Source organism: Aulonocara sp. 'chitande type north' Nkhata Bay, linkage group LG6 (genome assembly GCF_057382095.1).
Source record: "Aulonocara sp. 'chitande type north' Nkhata Bay isolate Kocher_YH1m ecotype deep benthic linkage group LG6, A_spYH_male_GT1.1, whole genome shotgun sequence".
Lineage (NCBI taxonomy): Eukaryota > Metazoa > Chordata > Actinopteri > Cichliformes > Cichlidae > Aulonocara > Aulonocara sp. 'chitande type north' Nkhata Bay.
Genome location: NC_141349.1, coordinates 19,808,266 through 19,828,443, shown reverse-complemented (window position 1 = coordinate 19,828,443; position 20,178 = coordinate 19,808,266). Strand labels below are relative to the sequence as shown.

The following is a 20,178-nucleotide window of genomic DNA, read 5'->3' as shown; positions in this document are numbered from 1 at the left end:
GCAGCCATTTCAAAGGCAGTGAGATTGCAAGTTCATTGCATAAAGTCGAAATAATGTTCTCCAATCACTGTCTTCACTAGTGTGACTGTATCATAATGTCCTGCAACATAACTTTCAGCTGTTTTAATTTGCTCCTCTTAATGTCAGAGTATAATCCACATTCCCTGAGCAAATTGTATCTTTTTTCTGCAATATTAGTCATTTGGTCTTCCTTTTGAGTCTTTCATATAAAAAAAAAACCCAACCCATATACCACATACATTCCAACATATTTGGCGTTGCAAATACAAAGTGTTTCTCTGAAAAGTGCAAAGCTGTGTCACTGTGAAGAATGTTCTGATTTTATCTAATGATGTTTTCATGCTTATTCACTGTGTTACACCATAAACTGTGCAACGGTGTTCTATTACTTTTAAACCATATATCTGAGTTTCAAAGTGGTTCATCATGTCTGCAGCTTTGTCATTTGTCAGCCTATTGTATTATAGAAAGCCCTTACTGTCTGCTACAGCTACACCACATTACATTACATGGCTTTTCACTTCATCAGTTCATGTGGCAAGGGACAAAGACACAGAGGCAGGAAGCATTAGATAATAAGTTAAATATATGATCAATTGTTCTCTTGATTGATTTACCAATGAAAAGAAAACCCCTGCGCAATTCAGTGACTTGAGATCTATTTAATGCACGACTGAGTGACAAAAGGGAATACAAAGCAAATTAAAATCGATTTAAATTAGAAGTTGTTGAAGTGGCTGCAGTGCAGATTCAGATATACCTCTACGGATGCGGGGACTTTTACAACTTAATTGCTACAATATGCCGTATAAACGGAAGACATTTGTTCGTTCTCCGTCAGAATTGGTCACTTAATGAATCTGACTTCAGAATACAGCCCCAAAAATAGAGCACAGTTTCACATTTCGCAGGACTTTAAGATAACTGAGAGGACAATTTTCCCAAACAAACAATAACCTTTAAATAAAATGTCAGAAAGTAATCATACAGTTTTAAAATACTGTAAGCTATGAAGAAATTATTGTAATTAATTCTTTCATGTTCACCATCATGGACTGGACTGTTAAACCAAAATACCCTACCTTTTAATGTGCATCAAGACTGTTTAACACACAGTTGGAACCCAGCAAAGTCAAAATCAGCTGACTTGCAACCTTGCAATAACCTCTAATTTATGGTGTAATGCTTTGAGCACAGTACTTTATGTCCTTTGCAAACACTACTCTGTTCAAAATGTCCAATTAAATGTTCCTGCCAAATGACATTCTTTGTTTTTGGCTCATATTTAAGCTCAAAATCATTTTCTGACACTTCAATTTGGCTGCTCATATCCAACAGGGGTCATTAGCCTTTTGAGCATTCAAATACACTCGAGCAAAAGAGGCACTGCAATCTTTGCAAGTAGAAGTAATTGAGTTATAAAATATATAAATATATCCCCTTCAAGCTCGGCTCCTCTACCAGAGGCATGGAGGTTAACGGTCCTGTGCAGTATCTTTGGTGTTCCTATGACTGCAAACTTCTGGACAGAGATCTTGGATGTTGTTTCTGGAATCTGCTAGTTGTTGGAGCTGCTCGCCAAGTTTGGGGGTCACCTCCCCGAGTGCTCTAATTACCACGGGGACCACTGTTGCCTTCACCCTCCACAGCTTCTCTACCTCCTCTTTGAGTCCTTGGTATTTCTCGAACTTCTCGTGTTCCTTCTCCCTCACGTTGCTGTCACGTGGTATAGCTTTCTATCACTACAGCCGCCTTCCTCTGCTTGTCCACCAGATGACTTCCAGATACAGACGGACCAACTTCCAGACAGACCAAGAAGTCCCACAGGATCTTAGCTCAGTCATCCTCAACCAATCTGGAGGGCATATCCCATTTTGACCTTGACACTTACAGACCCTGCACCTTGTTGTTACGTGCTGGATTATCTCAGGGCCATTTCCACACAGCCTGAACCGTCGGGTCTTGCCTGCTATGGTTCAGAGTGTTTAAATGAGAAGCTGCATCTATTCATTCTGTTTTATAAAAGCAATTGCAGCATTAGGCCGATCAGGTGTTTTTATTCAGCAGTGTTATATTTAATATCGCAAAGGCTTGTCTTGTGATGACTTTTCCAGAATTTGTGTGTCGATGTGTCGATGAATGCCAAGCTTCTTGAGACACATTAATAGTCTGTCTGCACACAAAGGCTGTGGGCAGACAAACCTACTTTTGCTGATGTGGGAAACACATCATCACATTCCTTTAAGCCAGAGGAAGTGACTTTTTTCCCCAGGAAAAACCCACCAGGAAAGAATAAAAACTTTCCTGTGCAGCAGTTTGTATCAGCATTACAGGATAAACAAACATTCCTTATTTAGGAGGGGATTCATAAAATATTCTGGTTAGTCGAAGACATTCCTGTCATATTAACAACACCAAAAATGTCCAGAGTGTGAAATTCTGGCATAATTTCTAAATGTTTTAGAATGATTTTATTGTAACAAATTGCTCGTGTCAGTAATTCGTTTACTTAACATGTTTAATTTGTGTGTGAGTGGCAGTATAGCGTGTTAACTGCAGAATAATGACTAAAACCATACTTTGCAACTCTTCTATCTGACAAGCAACATAACTCACCTTTAGGAAAACTTAACTAAGCTGTACTGAATCTTCTCCTCCTGTAATCACTCTTGAGGCAACAGACCAATAGCCAACAATCAGAGCCTCAGCACTATTTACGATCTATGTTGACACAGAAGATAGATGAGAAAACCTGTAACCCGCCACAAATTTTTAACATCATTTGGCAGGAAGGCCAGAGATGAAAACAAACTCACTGCAACTCAATTACAGCATATAATGGTGCAACTGCTGACCCACTCAAGCTGAAATGTGTTGCCTCAAAAATGGATAACACTAATGACTCAGCTGGAGACGTTGGAGATGTGGCTGGTATTTTTATGAGCGCTGAAATCAATCATGTCTTCTTACTAAGGTGGCAGATTTGCTGCCCTTTATCAAAGTGAAAAAATAGACAGATGCCGTTTCTAGCTAAATATACATTCTGCTTAAAAATACAGTGCAAACCAAAGCATGAGCAGTTTTCAATGCTGCAATCAGTCAGTACTACGTACTAGTAAATCATTCGACATTCAGCAATTCATATAGTGCTTTTATTACCTTTATACTATGAGCTTATATAACCTCCACAACATGTCTAAAGGTGTAATCCTAAGGCCAATCATAGTGTGAAGGGTGCCCAGGGATTAGCTCAACAGCACAAGGAGTTTTAACAGTTCTGTCAGGCTGTATTTTGCTAATTTCTGATATCACCACAATGACATTTTTAATTGAGTAAATTAGCTCATCATGGCATGCCAACACATTTTCATTACCGCTATATAAAATGAGCCCAACACGCGCAAACTGATATTTGACCTAAATATGTTGCTGAATGAAACATCTAAAGGATCAGAACCACAGGACAAAGTTTCCACAGGACTGTATAGAGGCGTGTGGAAATTTTGTCCTGTGGCTTTGAACAAAGTACTCATGACTTTATCTGTTGTGTTGGAATTTTGGCTCACTCCTCATTGTGGCCAAACATCTACACCTTTATGTTGTCTCTCCAAAGGACACTGTTCCAAAAGATTTCTTTAGATGGATCTTTTTAAACATAAGCAGTGCTGCCATGTTTTAGACAAAAGGGGGGCTGCATACAGTCCTGTAAAAACCTTCTATTTTAAATTACTATATGCTCAGTGGACCTCAAATATCAGTAGAGATTTTCACAGCAACACACAACATGTTGTAAATTTCTAGAAGCCTAAAAGAGTAAAAATTAGTCATTCACCAGTTCACCAAGTCAGTGGGCTATGACACCTAGAGGTGTTGATATATTCTAGTTTTCCAACAATCTAATAAGGTAATGATGCAACCAATCATGCTGCAACCTTTAATGAGGATTTATTCATCCAGATCAAGTTAAACTGTTGTAAAAACATTCAATTTAACTCTATACTCTTATCCCTTCTCTGTCAGCCAGGAGCTCAGGGGACCAGGCTAATGTAACTAGTGACTGTTGTAGGTTCAGTGAATTACTCATCTGATATATGTGACATAAAGGTTAAATACCAGCAGTACTGGAGGCGATCGTGGCTCAAGAGTTGGGAGTTCGCCTCTACAATGTAGCTTGCCATCACCAGTGTGTGAATGTGTGTGTGAATGGGTGGATGACTGAATGTGCCTTGGGGTCCTTGGGGACTAGTAAAGCGCCATACAAATACAGGCCATTTACGTCTTGATGCATTCTCAATCATCCAGGGAAGTAAATCTCCAAAAAGTTGATTCTGTTCTTCTGGACGTAGCGTTTTGTGGGAGAAACGTTTCGTCACTCATCCAAGTGACTTCTTCAGTCTCAGCTGACTGCAGGTTTCCCCAATCTTATAAACAGTACATTTGCATAATGACTGAAACCAGCCCACTGAAGGAACAATGGGCTGGGAGGTCAGTTCCTTAATCTTAATTACGCAAATTCTCATGACCATTGATCAACAACCACTGACCAAAACCCACTGATCAAAACCCACTGATCAAAGACCACTGATCAATGGCCATGAGTACCATTCACAGACAGTTGGGGAATGACCTGACCTGCAGTCAGCTGAGACTGAAGAAGTCACTTGGACGAGTGACGAAACGTTTCTCCCACAAAACGCTACGTCCAGATGAACAGAATCAACTTTTTTGGAGACAGGCCATTTACCAATTACTGGCCAAGATCCAGTAATTATATACTCAAATTTTTCGAGCTTTTAAATAGTTTTCTGTATTTATGTTTTTTGTTCCTCCAGAAGATGAGTGAACATTATCCTATATGTCTGCCTGACAACTAAATGAACATTTTAAAAAAGAGCCAACAACCAGTATGTATGAAGTCTTACAGATCAGTGTACTTCTGTCCATATGACAGACGACAGATCATGTTCGTGATCCTGTGGTGCTGAGAGGACAGCAGGTTTTTTTTCTTTCTTGAATCCATGCAGAGAGACACCATGTTGTAGAGACACGGGAGAATTGAACACATGCTGTGTGAGCAGTGGTATTGGTCTGACAGGACCAATGTTCCCTCTAATTTTTCATGTGTCTGAGCGAACACACCAACTCCCTGAGCGGTCCCTTGGACCACTGTGAGCAACAGCAGACGTGTGCACTGTGGTCACGCCAGCATCGAATCCACCCAAGTTACATGGTTTATTAAAATAATCAAATTACAGCATTTACATTTATGTTAGACTACTTTTAATTAACTGCTTTAGCCCACTTACAATGAAAAAAAAAAAAAAAAAAAAAACCTGTGTAGTATGTTAACACTATTGGAAGTAAAAATAAGTTGAACTCCAATTTTAACTTCTTCTTCTTTTTTTTTTTAATGACCAACGTTGGGCAATTCATTATATAGTTACTTCTTCAAAAAAGTAACTGAGTTATGCAAACAACAACATTTTCTGCAGCTGTTTACCTAAAAATGCAGCCATTTCAAACTATTTACAGAACAATCAGCTGTTCTGCATCAATTTTGATGCCACACAAATTATTTGTGCCACTCCAAAAAATAATTTCTGTCCACTATGAGATAAAGGAGAACAACAGCCTGGTACCCGCAGGCCTGACAACAGGAGATGTATCACTGCTGTAACACCTGTAACATTCAGCAGTCACCTCATTGTTCTGAACGCACAACAAAACTATTGACTACACAACAGACTAACTACACAAGATTTGCGCTAAACGTCGCAAATCTCTCACATCTCAAAACCGCTGTCACTCCTAAAGGGTGGGGGTGTGTTTTGGTTTCATCTTTGCTCACAGGTGGAGAGTGCTTTCGAGCGTTTTCCTGATAAAATGCTGATTTTATCGTTTCTTCCTGAAGTAAATATAAACAACGATAGTATTCAGGAAGAAAACCAAACATTGCAGATATATTTTTATCATAACTCTGGATTTACTTGGCCAATCAACACAATTTAAAAACTGGTATAAAGTCCACACTTTTTTCGTCAATTGTTCCGTCTGTCCTGCTCACATCTCCAATGGTTGTACACGTTGTCATTACCGTGGCTTCACTCCACATCAGCCACGCTGTTTTGCTAGCTAAAACACCGGTGTCGGCACATAAGGACGCTGTCATAGCCTGTCAACGACGTTGATTAGCTGCGTATATACGAATGTGAATCACATCAGCGGCTGGACTATGGGATAAGGTGGCATCGTCTAATCCCATACTGGAGCAGCCAGTCACTCACTGACTAACACTGCAAAATAGAATTGTTAAAGTATTAATTTTAATTTCAATTCAGGTTTGATTTTTTTTCTGTGCGCAGAGACCGTGCCAGCAGTGCGCAATTGCGCACGTGCGCAGCTTAGAGGGAACATTGGACAGGACTATGATTTAAACAAGTGTGTCATGTCTGACATCACTTTCTTTTCTTTTAACCAATTTGTGGTTTATCTAACATTCGGTCCTCATTTTTAACCTGCAAAACAGAAAATGTATGTGAACATCTTTACCTGGAGGGAGCAGACTGTAAAGATGGCTGTCCTAATACAGATATTATGGAAAAAATATCATGTCCACCTGCCCTGCTATCTCCACAATGAGTAGGCTTTACTGTCAGCCACACAGATATATGACACTGCCTTAAACACTCAGCTCTGGGCCTTAAGCTGTAGTTATCCCATAAGCGAAGGCTCAGAGGCCTAACGTTTCACCAAAGGGATGGCTGACATTTTAGAGAGGAGATTGCAGACAGTAGCGAAGGTTTAACACTAACAGGACTATGACTGCACCTTTAACTCACCAGCTGGTAAACAGTGCAAGCAGGGATGAGTCATTTATTAATGGAATGCAGTTAATGATTTGTTCACTGAGGTCAGTGGTTTTAAAAATTGGAAGAATGTTGGACCTGAACATGGAAACTCATCCACCTCCCAGAGAACTACTTCTCTTCTTTATTGTAACCATGTGCAATTTCAAAACCTTTGGATTTTGTTTTCTATAGCACCAATTTGAAAAATGTTGGGACGCTGTGTAAAAAGTAAACAAGAACAGAATGCTATGATCTGCAAATCTCATAAATCCACATTTTAATTCGAACACAAAAAACATGTCAAATGTTTAACATGAGAACTTGAGTATTTCAAGAAAAACAGAAAAAATGTTTTAAACAAGTTGGAACTGGGTCAACAAAAGTAAGTAGTACTAAAAAGAAACATTCAGAGTAACACATAATTAGGTTAACTGGGGCATTCATTGAGTATGAAATCAGCATCTTTGAAGTAAAGATGGACCGAGGTTCACCAACCTTGAAAAATCTGCATCTACAAATTGTGGAAAAACTTCATGAAAAAATCAGAGAAAATGGAGAAATCTCTGTGTGCAAGGGGACAAGGCCCAAAGTCAATATTGGATACTGGTGATCTTCAGGTCCTCGGGCAGCACTTCATTAAAAACAGGCTGGATTCTCTCATAGAAATCACTGCACTGCGTCATCCATAAATGCAGGTTAAAGCACTATCACGCAAAGAAGAAGTCATGCATGGCACGTCCTCCAGACTAACGAGGAGAGGGACCATCCAGCTTGTGATCAGCACTCAGGTCAAAGGCCTGCATTTCTAATGATATGGGGGTGTGTTAGCGTCTGTGGAAGTGACAGATTGTACATCTACAAAGGCATCATCAATGCTGAAAGGTATATACAGGTATTAGAGCGACATGCTCCCATCCTGACAACGTCTTTTTCAGGGAAGGTCTTGGATATTTCAGGAAGACAATGCTAGAGCGCTTACTGCATCTACTACTCTCTCAAAAGTCCAGCAGCTGGTCTCATCAGTTCCCAGATGTTTACAGACTATTGTTAAAAGAAAAGGCTACACAGTGGTAAACATGACCCCATCCCAACATTTCTCAGATATACTGTTGCCATCAAGACCTTATTTTATCAGTTTAAACATTTGATTTGATTTCTATGTTCTACTGTAAATAACATATAGACTTTAATTTATTTATCCCGTCTAAATGTAGTACTTAGACATGAACATTTCCAAAAGAAGAGCACAGTGACAAATTAAATGAAAGTTCCTAATTTGTGTGCAGACACAAGTAATAGGACAGCCGTGCCCACTGACTTTTGTTAATGAACTCCTCTTATGACGAATGCCACTCAGTTGCCATATTTGTCACCCTTTGTTTGTTCTGGTAATTATGTTTTCATTTCTTGTCCCTCCTGCCACATTTGTGCACCCACTCAACCTCCTCCACAGTCTGTCTCTTTTCGTCTCTCCCTCCCAACCTTTTTTAATCATATTAGTTATCAATAATTAATCTGCAGCAGCTTGCCCACCCAGCTTGTTTAGCAACGTCTATCATCCTGTTAAGTTAATGCAGGACTGAATTAGAGTAGCAAGACAGGGTTGGGGGATCCTCCATGTATTACAGCATCTGGACCACGCAAGTGAGTTGTCAGGAACTATAATGACCAACACCACATTATCCTTTCCCTCAACCCCTCCTCAGAGTCCAGGCAGGCAGCACCGAGGCTTAGCCATCTTTATTTCTTATCAGCTGGGCAAAGCAAGAAAGGAACAGAGACAAATATCTCATTATGTGGACGAGGGTAACTCAGTAGAAAATTAATCACCAGCCGTAATGTTAATATGTGCATAGTAAGCTGAAAAATGTATAGGAACATGCTGCTGTGAGGGAAAGAAACAAATTCAGAATGATTGGTCTTTTATACGTTTGCTACTCCTGTAAACGGATAACAAATGTATAAAAATGATTCTGTTCTCATTTTATTTAATGGGACTGTGTCTTTGAGGGCGTAAGCTTGAGAACAAGCCCCATACAGAGTGCAATATCCTGTACTGTATATGCATGCTGTTCATACGAGCTTTTATCTAGCTTTTGAAGTTCAAACTATATGCAACACATACATCACCTTTGTATTTCAGAATGCATTTTCAACAACACCTCGTCATTGCCAAAATCACGCGTTCGGCATCTACCTGTTAAACCCTGGGACAAATGAGAAGCAGACTAATTACTTCCCAATACCTGTCCTTCCCAACCAAAGAAAACCCCCCAAAAAACAAGACCTACATTTCTTGAAAGGGTTGCCAGGAGACAGTCTATCCTTTTTAAAATAAAGTATTGATAATTCATCAAACACAGCATATCAGCGCAAACACCTCAAACCTACTGTGAAGCATGGTGGAGGACGGGTATTGATTTGGGCTTGTTTTGTAGCCACAAGACCCGGGCCCCATGCGGGCATTTCAGTGCCATGAACTCGTCTTTATACCAAAGTATGCTAGAGTCAAATGTTAGGCCATCTGTCTGACAGCTGAAGCTTAGCCAAAACTATTTCATGCAAAAACACAATGACCCCAACTATAGCAGCAAAAATACAGATACCGTGTTTTAGCCAGCCTCAACCTGACTGAAACACTGTGGCACAATATTGCAATGTTTGCAAACCTCAGTGAAGAAGAGTGGGTAAAAATGTATTCACAACCATGTAAGAAACCGAGAAAGTCTTGCAAAGTTATTGGTGCTAAAGGTGGTTCTACAAGCTTATGATCGAGATGTACTTAGTGTTTTACAGGACTGCATAAAAGCCTTCTTTTTCAAATGTCTGTGTGTGATGTGTATGCATGTATGAGCAATTTAGAAGCCAGTTTGTGTATTTGTCTGACTTCGCATTTGTGTGCATGACTACATGTGTTGACACAGACGGGAATATCAAATTCAGAGATAGGTGCAGTTATCATACCGTTAATCTTGTCCATTTCAGCCAAGGTCTCTTGGTAGGAGCTGATTATTCCTGCATATCGTGTCATCACCTCCTTCCGTAAGTTGTCCCAGTGAGGGGAAAGATCTCCCAGCTCCTTTAGATCCTGCACCCTACAAATAAACACAGATCTGTGAGGACCATTGAGGTATTATTGTAGTGCTTTAGCTAGTGTTGTGCCACTTTCATCGTTTTTATACTTCTTTCAAAGGAACTTAATCTTTTAGTTCAGGTTCAAAAAACTATTAGCAAACCTCTTAAAACACAGACAGAAGTTAAAACATACTGAAACATGCACGCATCCTGAGCCAGATAAATGCAACTTTAAACCCCAGGCTAAAATATCTGGTGTCCGCTGATCCACTTTGGCCTTTCAAATTCTCCCCTCACTACTCTTTCTTCTGCGATTACTAACTCTTCTGCTGTCTGTGTATACTGAAACAAGCAGGTGTCTTTCAGTTAGTTGCGCCTGCAGCTTTATGCCATAATAATTTGTGGTCTTTCTTTTGGAAATAATTGCCAATATGCATCAGTCTGTGCACATTTGTGTCTTGTTTGTGTGTGGAGCAGCTGATTTCCAGCTAGGATGCATAATCTCTTTCTTTGGCAAATAATTTGAATATGAAAGGGAATATCAGATAGACACAGATAATCAACACACTGTCCCTGTGGCAGCCAACCAAGTAAATGCCAGAGATATTATAGAAATTAGAGGTTAAAGGAGGCTTTATACGCTCCTCTGATCACAAATTACAAATGTAAATCAGCTATTTTTAGATACCAGAATTAGAATTTAGGATTTTACACAGCAAATGATTTGACCAAACCAACAAGACAAGGAACTGATTCCCCTCAAAACAGAAAAAAAACAACCATGCTTTCATCCATCAGTTAGTTTTATCTTCTTATCTTTGAAGGCGCTGCAGGAAACCTGGAGCCTATGTTAGGTGACATTCGGAGAGAGGTAGGGTACATCCTGAACAGGTTGGCAGTCAAACAGTGCACCGCATTGTTTATCAGCTGATTAGAAATAAGAAACAGTTTCTTCTGAAATGCCACAGCAACTGTGAGGTCATTCAGTAACCGTGTCAAAAACAAGAAATTAAATCACAATTATCTGCGTGGGCTTATGCTTATGAAGGTGAGGAAAGAATATAATTCAATAGGTTTAAGCATTCATCTCAATTTATATCCACATACATGTAGGCTGTGGTCACATATCAAAGATTTTCTTGATCCTTTTCATAATTAATCAAGTTTTAATCAAACTTGGACCTTGAAACCAACTGGAAGCCACAATATGGGCAATTCTGTAAACACACTGTGCATGTGGTTAAATTGTAAGTTCTGCTTATGATGTATAAAGATAGACTTGATGGAAGTAAGCATATTTCAGTAGAATGCAAGAGTACCACTTGTTTGTCAGACCAAATAAAAGTAATTACATCTAAGTCTTTGCCAGAATAGACACTGAGATAAGTAACTAATGGATCACTCCATACTAAATCAGTCAATTCTGAGTAAAATTCTCACCTGACAAGATACCCTACATTAAACATTATCCCCAACTATCTCAGGGCCACAAGTGTTTCACCCCTTATACCTGTACACTGTGCTCCAGTAGGGCACTGCTACTGCAAAGACTAAATTAGTCTTCACCTGCTCTTGTCAACCACAGCTATTTTCAGCTGCCCTGGCTATCTTCCCAGTGGCTTTCTCCGGCTGTTTGGGTTACATCCTCATCCTCATGGGAAATTGTGGAAAGCCACCTTAATAGGGAATAAGGCTACTTGTCATTCTTTGACAAGAGCCTCATCGATCAAATGCTGGTATTCTTCAAAAGGATGATAGTGGGCAATCTTAACTACTCCTGATGGTACTTGGCGGCCTGTTGGATCAGCTGGTCAGTGTTATTTGGTTAGATAAAAAATAGGTGTGAACCTGATAGTTAAAGCTATAAAACTGGATGAGTCCTCCAAACATCCTGGGACACTTTCTGTTTGGATACAACATACACATTGGTGAGTAGATTATATGTTAATCTGTGAATAATAATAGACCATAACATATTTAAACTTCTAACAGGAGCATCTCTCAAAACTCTTCAGTGCCACTGGGCAGTATTTATAGATCTTGAAAGTAGGGTCTCATGGTCTTGAAGTGGATCCTTCTTGAGATTTTCCAACTATTTCTGTTACTTTAGTCGATGGCAAAGTCTGTCATGTTAAAAGGGATGTGCATCTTAAGTGTTGGCAGCAGGAAAAACTGTTTCCTACTGAAACATCTCTGGTGGGGTCATCGTGTCCCACTTCCACACTGTCCTTAACTTCTACCCAAGAACATATCAGGTTCCTGCTCTTGGGCTTTCCAATAGGAGTGATTTGTAAAGTGGTTAGGGTTAAAAAAATGTTTTCTCTCTTGACATTTCTCTCTTTCTGGTTTTTACAGTTTATCTCCTTCCTGCAAATTTTTTTTCTATCTTTCAGCACCTTTTCTTGAGCAATGCCGGGGTTTTTTTATGTGATCTGTCAAAGCCACCTCTTGGGATCTGCTGATGGCTTGCTGGTGTCTGCCTTCCTTCATGGCATCTTGGCGTACCTGTTGCACAGCTTGCACCATGGTCTTTATCTTCTTGGTTACATCTCCTTTCAGGATGCTGTCCAACATATCACTCAGATCTGTATCCAGCTGTGCCCATCTGCTATCTTCTGCCAGTGGAAAATCCAGCTCTGGTTTCCTCTCAGAGTCCTCTAGCTTTTTGATTTCACCCACTTCTTATGCTTGAGCAGGTCCAGTGACCTGTGGTTTTCCTTCTGGCCCAATTTCTCTGCCTGGCAAGCAATAAATTCACAGATAGCCCTCAGCCCCTTATAACAGCATAAAATGTGTTTTTTATGTTTCTGTAGTCACTCTTTGCACTTTGCCTTTGGTGAATTTTCACACTATGTTTGTTCTTAAATATTCCATCAGACATTGTTTCTACACTGCCTACCTGCTCAACAAAACAGAAACTAGCATAGCCACCGGTTATATCAGAGTAGTTTTACAAATAAGAGTACATATATCGGAGGACAGCAGTGGACTGTTAACTGGCAGTGATATTCAAGTTTCCTAATATTCCAGATTTTCAGAGTAAAGGTCGCTTATATCGCTACTGACAGCAGAACATTCATGTGATTTGAAAATGAGAATCATTGATACTTTTGTGATGTAATTATCTTCAATTAAAAAGACACTTGAACCAAGATCGGTGTAGTTGTAATGCAAAATGTTTGCAAAATGGCTTGAAACTCCTGTTGTTTTATAAGAAAACAAAATAAAAAATATTTGGCATCAATCAGGAAAAGGAACAACCCTGCTAATAAGTGTCTTTAAATGTTGTGCTGTTTAGATAATCTTATAGTAGATTTTCTAGCTAGTGGGTACTGAACAGACCCATGTTTCCACTGGTTTCACTGAAATATACATTGTTCTTAATGAATCCACTTGACCACTTTAATGATCAAGGAGACAGTGGTTTCAAGTTTTCTGATTTAAGTGTTAAAATAGTAAATATATAGCCACAATGGTCTCCACTAAATATCCTTAAGACACTGCATCACAGGCTCAAACCACACTATCGTTCTGTTACTTTGTGTCTCAGGTCAAGGTGGATGTAAATAATGGTTAAAACAACAGATACGCATATCTGCTTGCTAAATGAGGGTTCCGAGGCACAGAGATGGTGAACAGAGATATACGATAGACTCACCCCCTTTAATCACTGCGCTATTGTCTGGAAAGGGTAAAGGTGTGATAAGAGTAGGTATGAGCTGATTAAATATGCATGCAAAAATAAGGTCACAGATCCTAGTATAACATTTAACAGACAGCAGATGTTAGGGAAAATGCATTTTCAATGTCACATTTAATATTATAGAGTAAGATGATGACTTTATTGCATCTTTGAAATGATCTAGCCTGTAGTGAGAACAAACAACAATCATCCACTTTTCCTGTCCTCTTTGTCCTATTGTGTATGTTGTTTTGCCTTCTCGATTATCAACTGCTTGGATATTCGTTCTTTTTGCAGGTATTAGGTGTTCAACATCAGGATTTAGATATTTGTTAATATTCATTGCTGATTAACACTAAAACTCTAAAGCCCAAAAGTAACATTCAGGGAGACTCTGCTACATTCTAATTCATTACTCATGCTAAAATAACTTTCTTTGGAATAACACAGTATATTATACAGTTGTTTTTTTTACACTTTACACAGGCCATGGAGTGCAAGTCAGCAGCAATACTCTTCTACACATCCAATCGGTAAGCCGGTTTAAGCTGCTCACAGTTGCTGCTACCTCTGCAAGCCGCTTTGTCACCCACCTCCAATTCAATGCCTCCTTTTCATCCTACATCTAACAGGGTCACCACGATACTAGAGTTTCAAACTTGACAATTTTGTATAACACGGGGGGAAATTGACAAGCTTATTTTTTAAAATATATTAGAACAATACAAGGAATAACCGTCATTTTTGAGTTATCTGACAATGCAAACACTATGTTACTGTATTTGAAGATGAATTTTAAGAGTCTTTTATGTAGTGCATTAAAAAAAAAAAAACAAGTCACATTTTTCCTATCAAATTGTGTTATCCTGTTAAATTAACGCTGTATTAGTGTTACAGATAGGCAGGCAGGAAGCTACCTAGCTCCCATATTAGTGTTATCCTTTTATTATTAGCTGCTAGTCTAATAATAACTCTTCTATCTTTTAATGTATCGTTTTAAAAACTTGGAACTGCAGTGAACTGTGTTCGATCATCTTGAAATATTGCTTTGAATTGTTTCAAAGCAATATTTGAAACAATTCATGGCTAAATCATAATGTGGCTGTCAGGTAATTCCTGACCTAATGTTAACATGTGTGCCTGCCTGGTTAACATTTGTGATATGTGTTTATTAGTTCAGTGTTGGAGCTTTACTGACCTCTTGAAATTCCTCCTAAAGTGTTGCTTATTGTTGAGGCCTTTAGGTATTTCAGCTGTAACTGAGAGGAGGGGTTGTGTGCAGCAGTGTTGTGAAACTGTGCCTTAACTGGAAGAGTGAAGACGGGACTGTTGGCATTAATACTGTTGCAAATGATTATCTAATTCAATATTTTATTTTTGGCTAGTGGATAGTACTTTTTAATTTCACGTTAAGTTATTATCTAACTTAACGTGATATTTATCGGGGTTTTTTGCCTGCTCCGTTTTGTGGTGGGGTTTTACTGCGGCTCTCACCACACCAGCCCTTACAAGGTAAGCTCCATCCACCCCACCACTAAATATAAATTACTGCGGTCAGAGAATAAAAATAATATTTTTAGTATTGTGGCCCTGACTGAAGCAGCATCTCTTTCAGTTATAATAAAATTAAAAAAACAAAAAACAATGTCCTACAGCATAAGAAAGCAAAAAAGGTAAGAAAAAGGAAGATAAGAGGATTAACTGGATAAAATTCATGAAATATATTTGTAGTTATTATAAACAATGACTTTTTTAAACTGACATGTGATGCAGATTAAAAACAAACAATAGATCGATACAGATAAAGAGGAAAATGTGTTAAAATTGAGTCAGCCAGATGATTCGGATAACAAAATACATTTCCAAAAAAGAAAAGACCTGTCATGTGGCTGCCTTTATTTCATGGCGCATTATAGTGACTGTTCAGTTTAATAACTAAAGGCCTTTTGTGTGGGGGTCAATAAAACCTCTGTGGCTGCGCTGAAAAGCAAGCATTTTTCACCCCAAATACCTTCAGTTTATTGTGAAAAAACGGCTCCATCAAGACAACAAGCACAGCCATTAATCCAGATCTTAGATATAAAGAGCAAGTGCAAACAAAGATGGTGGATGCCAAAATGTCACCTACATGATCTTGACACGCAAACACAGTACTTGTTAATTAACACCAAAAGCAAGGGCACTTTTTCTTTTTTCATTAATGAGAAACCAGACAGCTCTTAATGAGGGAGGTTTTATCGATACCCGCACACTTTGCTGCACATGCGTTTATCTTCTTTGCACACATACACACGGCGACGCGCACAAGGAGCCACAGCGGAAACTCTACTGCCTCTGTGTTCACAGTCTTCGATTAGAACATGAGTGGAGACATTAAAGCTAACAAATAGACGGAAGAAATATCCAAGATTATCACAGAGTGCTAAAGCAAACTAAGCCACCCAACATCCGCTGCTGCACTCACAACTTTACAGCAGTTACTGAATCATTAAAAACCCTGAGCTAACACCGCTGTGAGCTTGGCTGACGGAATCGCCAAAATGGAGAGGCACCGTGGAGAAAGACAACATTTAAAGAGGATTATAGAAGAGGTGCTCGAGCGACCAAGCTGGAGATATGGTGCACATGGGTGTTAATAAACGAACACTGTATACGGTAGTCATGGTTTGGAGCCTGCTGAGTGCTCATGAGCTGTATTATACAGATAACGCATTTCATAAATATTCTATAATTGTCTTCTAAATTTAGCTAAGATTTGAATTATCAGGAAGTAAGGTTAAAAAGGCAGCAGAACAGCACCGATGCTCTAGGAACACGTTACTGGAAGGTGAATGGGATCCAGTGCATATGCTTAAGGAAGGGATGTGACGGACACGTGTCCTTGATGTTGTGTGGCTGTGTGAGGCTTTTGTTACATGCTGTGATTACAAATGGAAAAACATCCTCCTACTAACGCACTCATCCAGATCTCTGATTGGATCTTTGTGTGCCTTGGATTGAAGTCAGCGTAAATAATTCATGTGTGAGCGTGTCTATGTATGGACTGTTTATGTGTTATGTATGAGAAAGGGCTGCCAGAGACAACAGGCCAGTTAAGGAATGATCTGCCTTGACAATCAACGGTCGAGCCCGAGGGGATGGTCTAATTTTTCCTTTTTCTCACACAGTATCAACTAGACTCTGTTTTGATTCCAAGTAAAGTCTTTAAACATACAAATAGAGCTGAGGTTGTAAAGGGGTTAGTTTTAAATATGGGAGGAGGCTGTTGCGGTCTTTAGGTTGTTTGTGGGTTGTGTATTGTGTATTTCAGTTTTCTAGTTAATCTCGGAGTTTGGGTTATTGACTTGGTTTCCTTATAGACTGAAAAATGGTAAATGAACTGGTTCTGATATAGCACTTTTCTGCTCTATCCGAGCACTTATTCACACATGGACTTTCTTTTATGCTTTTTGCATGGAAGTCCTTTATATCCAACACATCATCAAAGAGCAACTTGGTGTTAGCATCTTGCTAAGGATATTTAGTATGCAGACTGGAGCAGACAGGGATGGAACCACCAACTTTCCAATTACTAGGTGACCTGGTCTATCTCCTGACCACGTTGGGTCCTGATTCCTATATTCTGAGGCTTTCATTACTGTCGTCCTTTGTGAGTTAGTTACAGTGTTTAATATTTAGTTGTTTGCATTCTGTCTTTTTTAGCCTCCCCTGTGTACAGCTGTAGCCCCAACTGTTGCAACAGATGGCTCCACCTCCTTGATCCTGGTTCTGTTGGGGGTTTCTTCCCATAAGAGGGGAGTTTTTTTTTTTTATCTCACTGATGGATTTTCTCTCCACTATTGTAAGGTCTAGACTGAAGACCTTCCAATATAAAGTGTCTCGAGGTGGCTGTTGTTGTGTTGAACTAAACCGTGCCATGTTTGAGTTATTTGTCTTTTTCAGATGCTTTCTGTTTGGCTTTTCTGTTAGGTTTCATTGTGAGTTATGCTTTAGTCTGTTTTTGAGGTTTTTTGAACTTTTTATATTTGAGTTCTATTACTTTTTAAAGATTGTGTTATTTATGCTTAGTTTCCTTCTTTATTATAGGTTTCTTCTGTGTTTAGTGAGTCTTAAGTTAGTTCTTGTTTTGCTGTGGTAGTCAGCTGCTGCCTGTTCTTTGCACTTAGTTTTACTCTCAACCCTGCCTCGGTTGAGCAGTGTCAAACATAAGGCACGGGGGTGCCGGGATCTGCCCAGAAGACTAGCCTACAAATCCCAGATCAATCTACAGCAGGCGGTGCTGTGCGGTGCTGGGATCTGCCCAGAAGACTAGCCTACAAATCCCAGATCAATCTACAGCAGGCGGTGCTGGACCAAGGCCAGGAAGATCGTGAAGGACCTTAGCCATCCCAACAACAGACTGTTCTCTGTGTTGGTCTTCAGGGAGCGGAATCGCTTTCCTGACCTCAACAGAGAGAACAGTCTGTTGTTGAGACTGAGGAGGAGCTTCTTCCCGCAGGCGATACGGTCTCTCAATCACACCACCACACAGTACTGACCCACACATATAGTTCTTACACACACACTGGACATTGTTTTCACTTCATCACTTAAACCACTTTAAGCATATTTGCACCGCACAAGACAAATGTGGATTGCACAACACTGGTCACTATATTCTTCATTTCCAGTTAATACTTGTACAGCTGCTGTTATTGTGTGTGTGTATATATATTTATTTATTTATTTATATTTCTTCATACATTCTTATATAGTTCTATACTGTGTATTGTGTATTTTGTTGTACAGTTATTTTATTTTCAACTTTAATTTATATATTTTATCTTATTCTTTCCCAGTTAAATTTACCCTTCATTCTAATTTGTGTTGTACAGTTATTTCATTTTTTATATTTTATATTCTTATATTTTATTCCTTCCTAGTTAAATTTACACTTTTTAATTTTTCATATTTATTTCCTATCTTATTCATAGCCCTTTCCTTTTTTTTTCTTTAGGTCACGAGCAGTTGTCTAAGCATTTCACTGCATATCGTACTGTGTATGACTGTGTACGTGACAAATAAAAATTTGAATTTGAATCCCTGTAAAAATAGTTGTGTCTTCCCCTCAGTCTTTCTTGCAGTGTCTGCTAAGCTCCCCTCATGTGTTAACCCCCGTGATTTCCTGGGCTAATTTTGAATCTCAGCTTCTTGTTTTTGGATTTACTTTGGGCTTTGTTTCTGAGAACTGCGAGTCAGCCAAAATAAAAGACCTGCCTTCTGTTTAATCAGTATGGCTCCACAGCCTGGGTCCTTAATCTCCACGACAAGAAGAAGAAATTAAGGTCCACACAACGATTATGTCTGATTTTTCAGATGCGCTTACCTACTCATGTCCTCCTGAATGTACAGCGCGAGCAGCTGTTTGGGGATACTGAACGACAGAGTGCACTCCTCCATTTGTTCCCGCACAAGCATCCACTTGCTGTCCACTGTTTGAAATCTGTACACTTTGCATACTGGGTTCTTGAACACTGCCAGAGAAAGACAAAGGGATGGTGAGAACAAAGTAAAAAAAAAGAAGTTGTTCACTGAACCATCTGACACAGCAGAAAATACATCACATCCCTGTTTTATAAATTTTAAAGAGTTTCTCTTTAATTTTGCAAAAGGTAAACAGACTTTTACATCAGCTCTGACAGCTGCTGGCCTCAAGGACGTGACAGAACAGATAGACTTCAAAAGTCTTGAAAAGTCGTGTGAGGTATGAAGCACAAATTAAATTCTATAATCAATAATGGTGTCTGCCGTAGATAAGAAGTTTCTCATTTTTCAAGGCCTTCCTTCCCTCTCTTACTCTCTCTATACTTCAGTTGACAGCACAGCAGAGCAAAACACGTAACCTTGTCCTACTAATCTTTGCCTTATTATTTCCTCCATTTCCATATTAATTGCTTATTTATTGTGCAACGCTGAGGAACGGTCCATTGAATCATTTTGAAAGTTTCCTTACGAACCCCAGTGCCCAGCTCTTCCATTAAAACTGATTCACGTTGAGTCCCATCTTTATTTTTTTTCTTGCAGAGAGTGGCTAATAGCAGCAATTGAAGGCTGGAAACGAAAAACAGCTCTAATGCTCTTATCTGCATGCTAGCAGCAGAGGGCAAGAAAGCTGTGAGCCTTAAACTGTGTGTAGTACTCCTTTCTGTTTGCAGAGCTGAAGCACTCAGAGTGAAACCTTGAAAATCTTGCAATGGGTAGTCAAACATGCGTAGCAGGAAAAAAAAAAATCAAATTTTTTTTTTGCCTTAATTCATAAATGGAAGCCATACTCATGCTCCTACTGGCAGTGCAGAAAACAGTCCCCATAAGAAGCCCTTATACAGCACTATAACACTGATGGAAGTAAACTGTTGTTTTTTTGTTTTTTTCAAGGTCGTCTGTCTGAGTCCTCGTTTTGAAACCTAGTGTCTGAGCCATTAATCCTCACACTGCTACGTCATTTGTCCTCGAGTGTTAAAGTTCAGCGATGCCCTTCAGATGGGTTCCAGAAGGCACACGACAGTGGGAGTC

The 20,178-nt window shown here is 39.3% G+C and overlaps 1 protein-coding gene across 8 annotated transcripts in view; it reads right to left on the bottom strand.

Annotated features, from left to right (window-relative positions):
• Positions 1-20,178, bottom strand: part of inpp4b (inositol polyphosphate-4-phosphatase type II B) — a 173,676-nt gene that overhangs the window by 47,917 nt on the left and 105,581 nt on the right. For all 8 annotated transcript variants that reach the window (XM_086295440.1, XM_086295439.1, XM_086295441.1 and 5 more), the window contains 2 exons: positions 18,992-19,139; positions 9,834-9,964 (listed from right to left, as the gene is read on the bottom strand). In XM_086295440.1, coding sequence (XP_086151566.1) covers positions 9,834-9,964; positions 18,992-19,139 — 279 coding nt within the window. The remainder of the gene's footprint in view (positions 1-9,833; positions 9,965-18,991; positions 19,140-20,178) is intronic.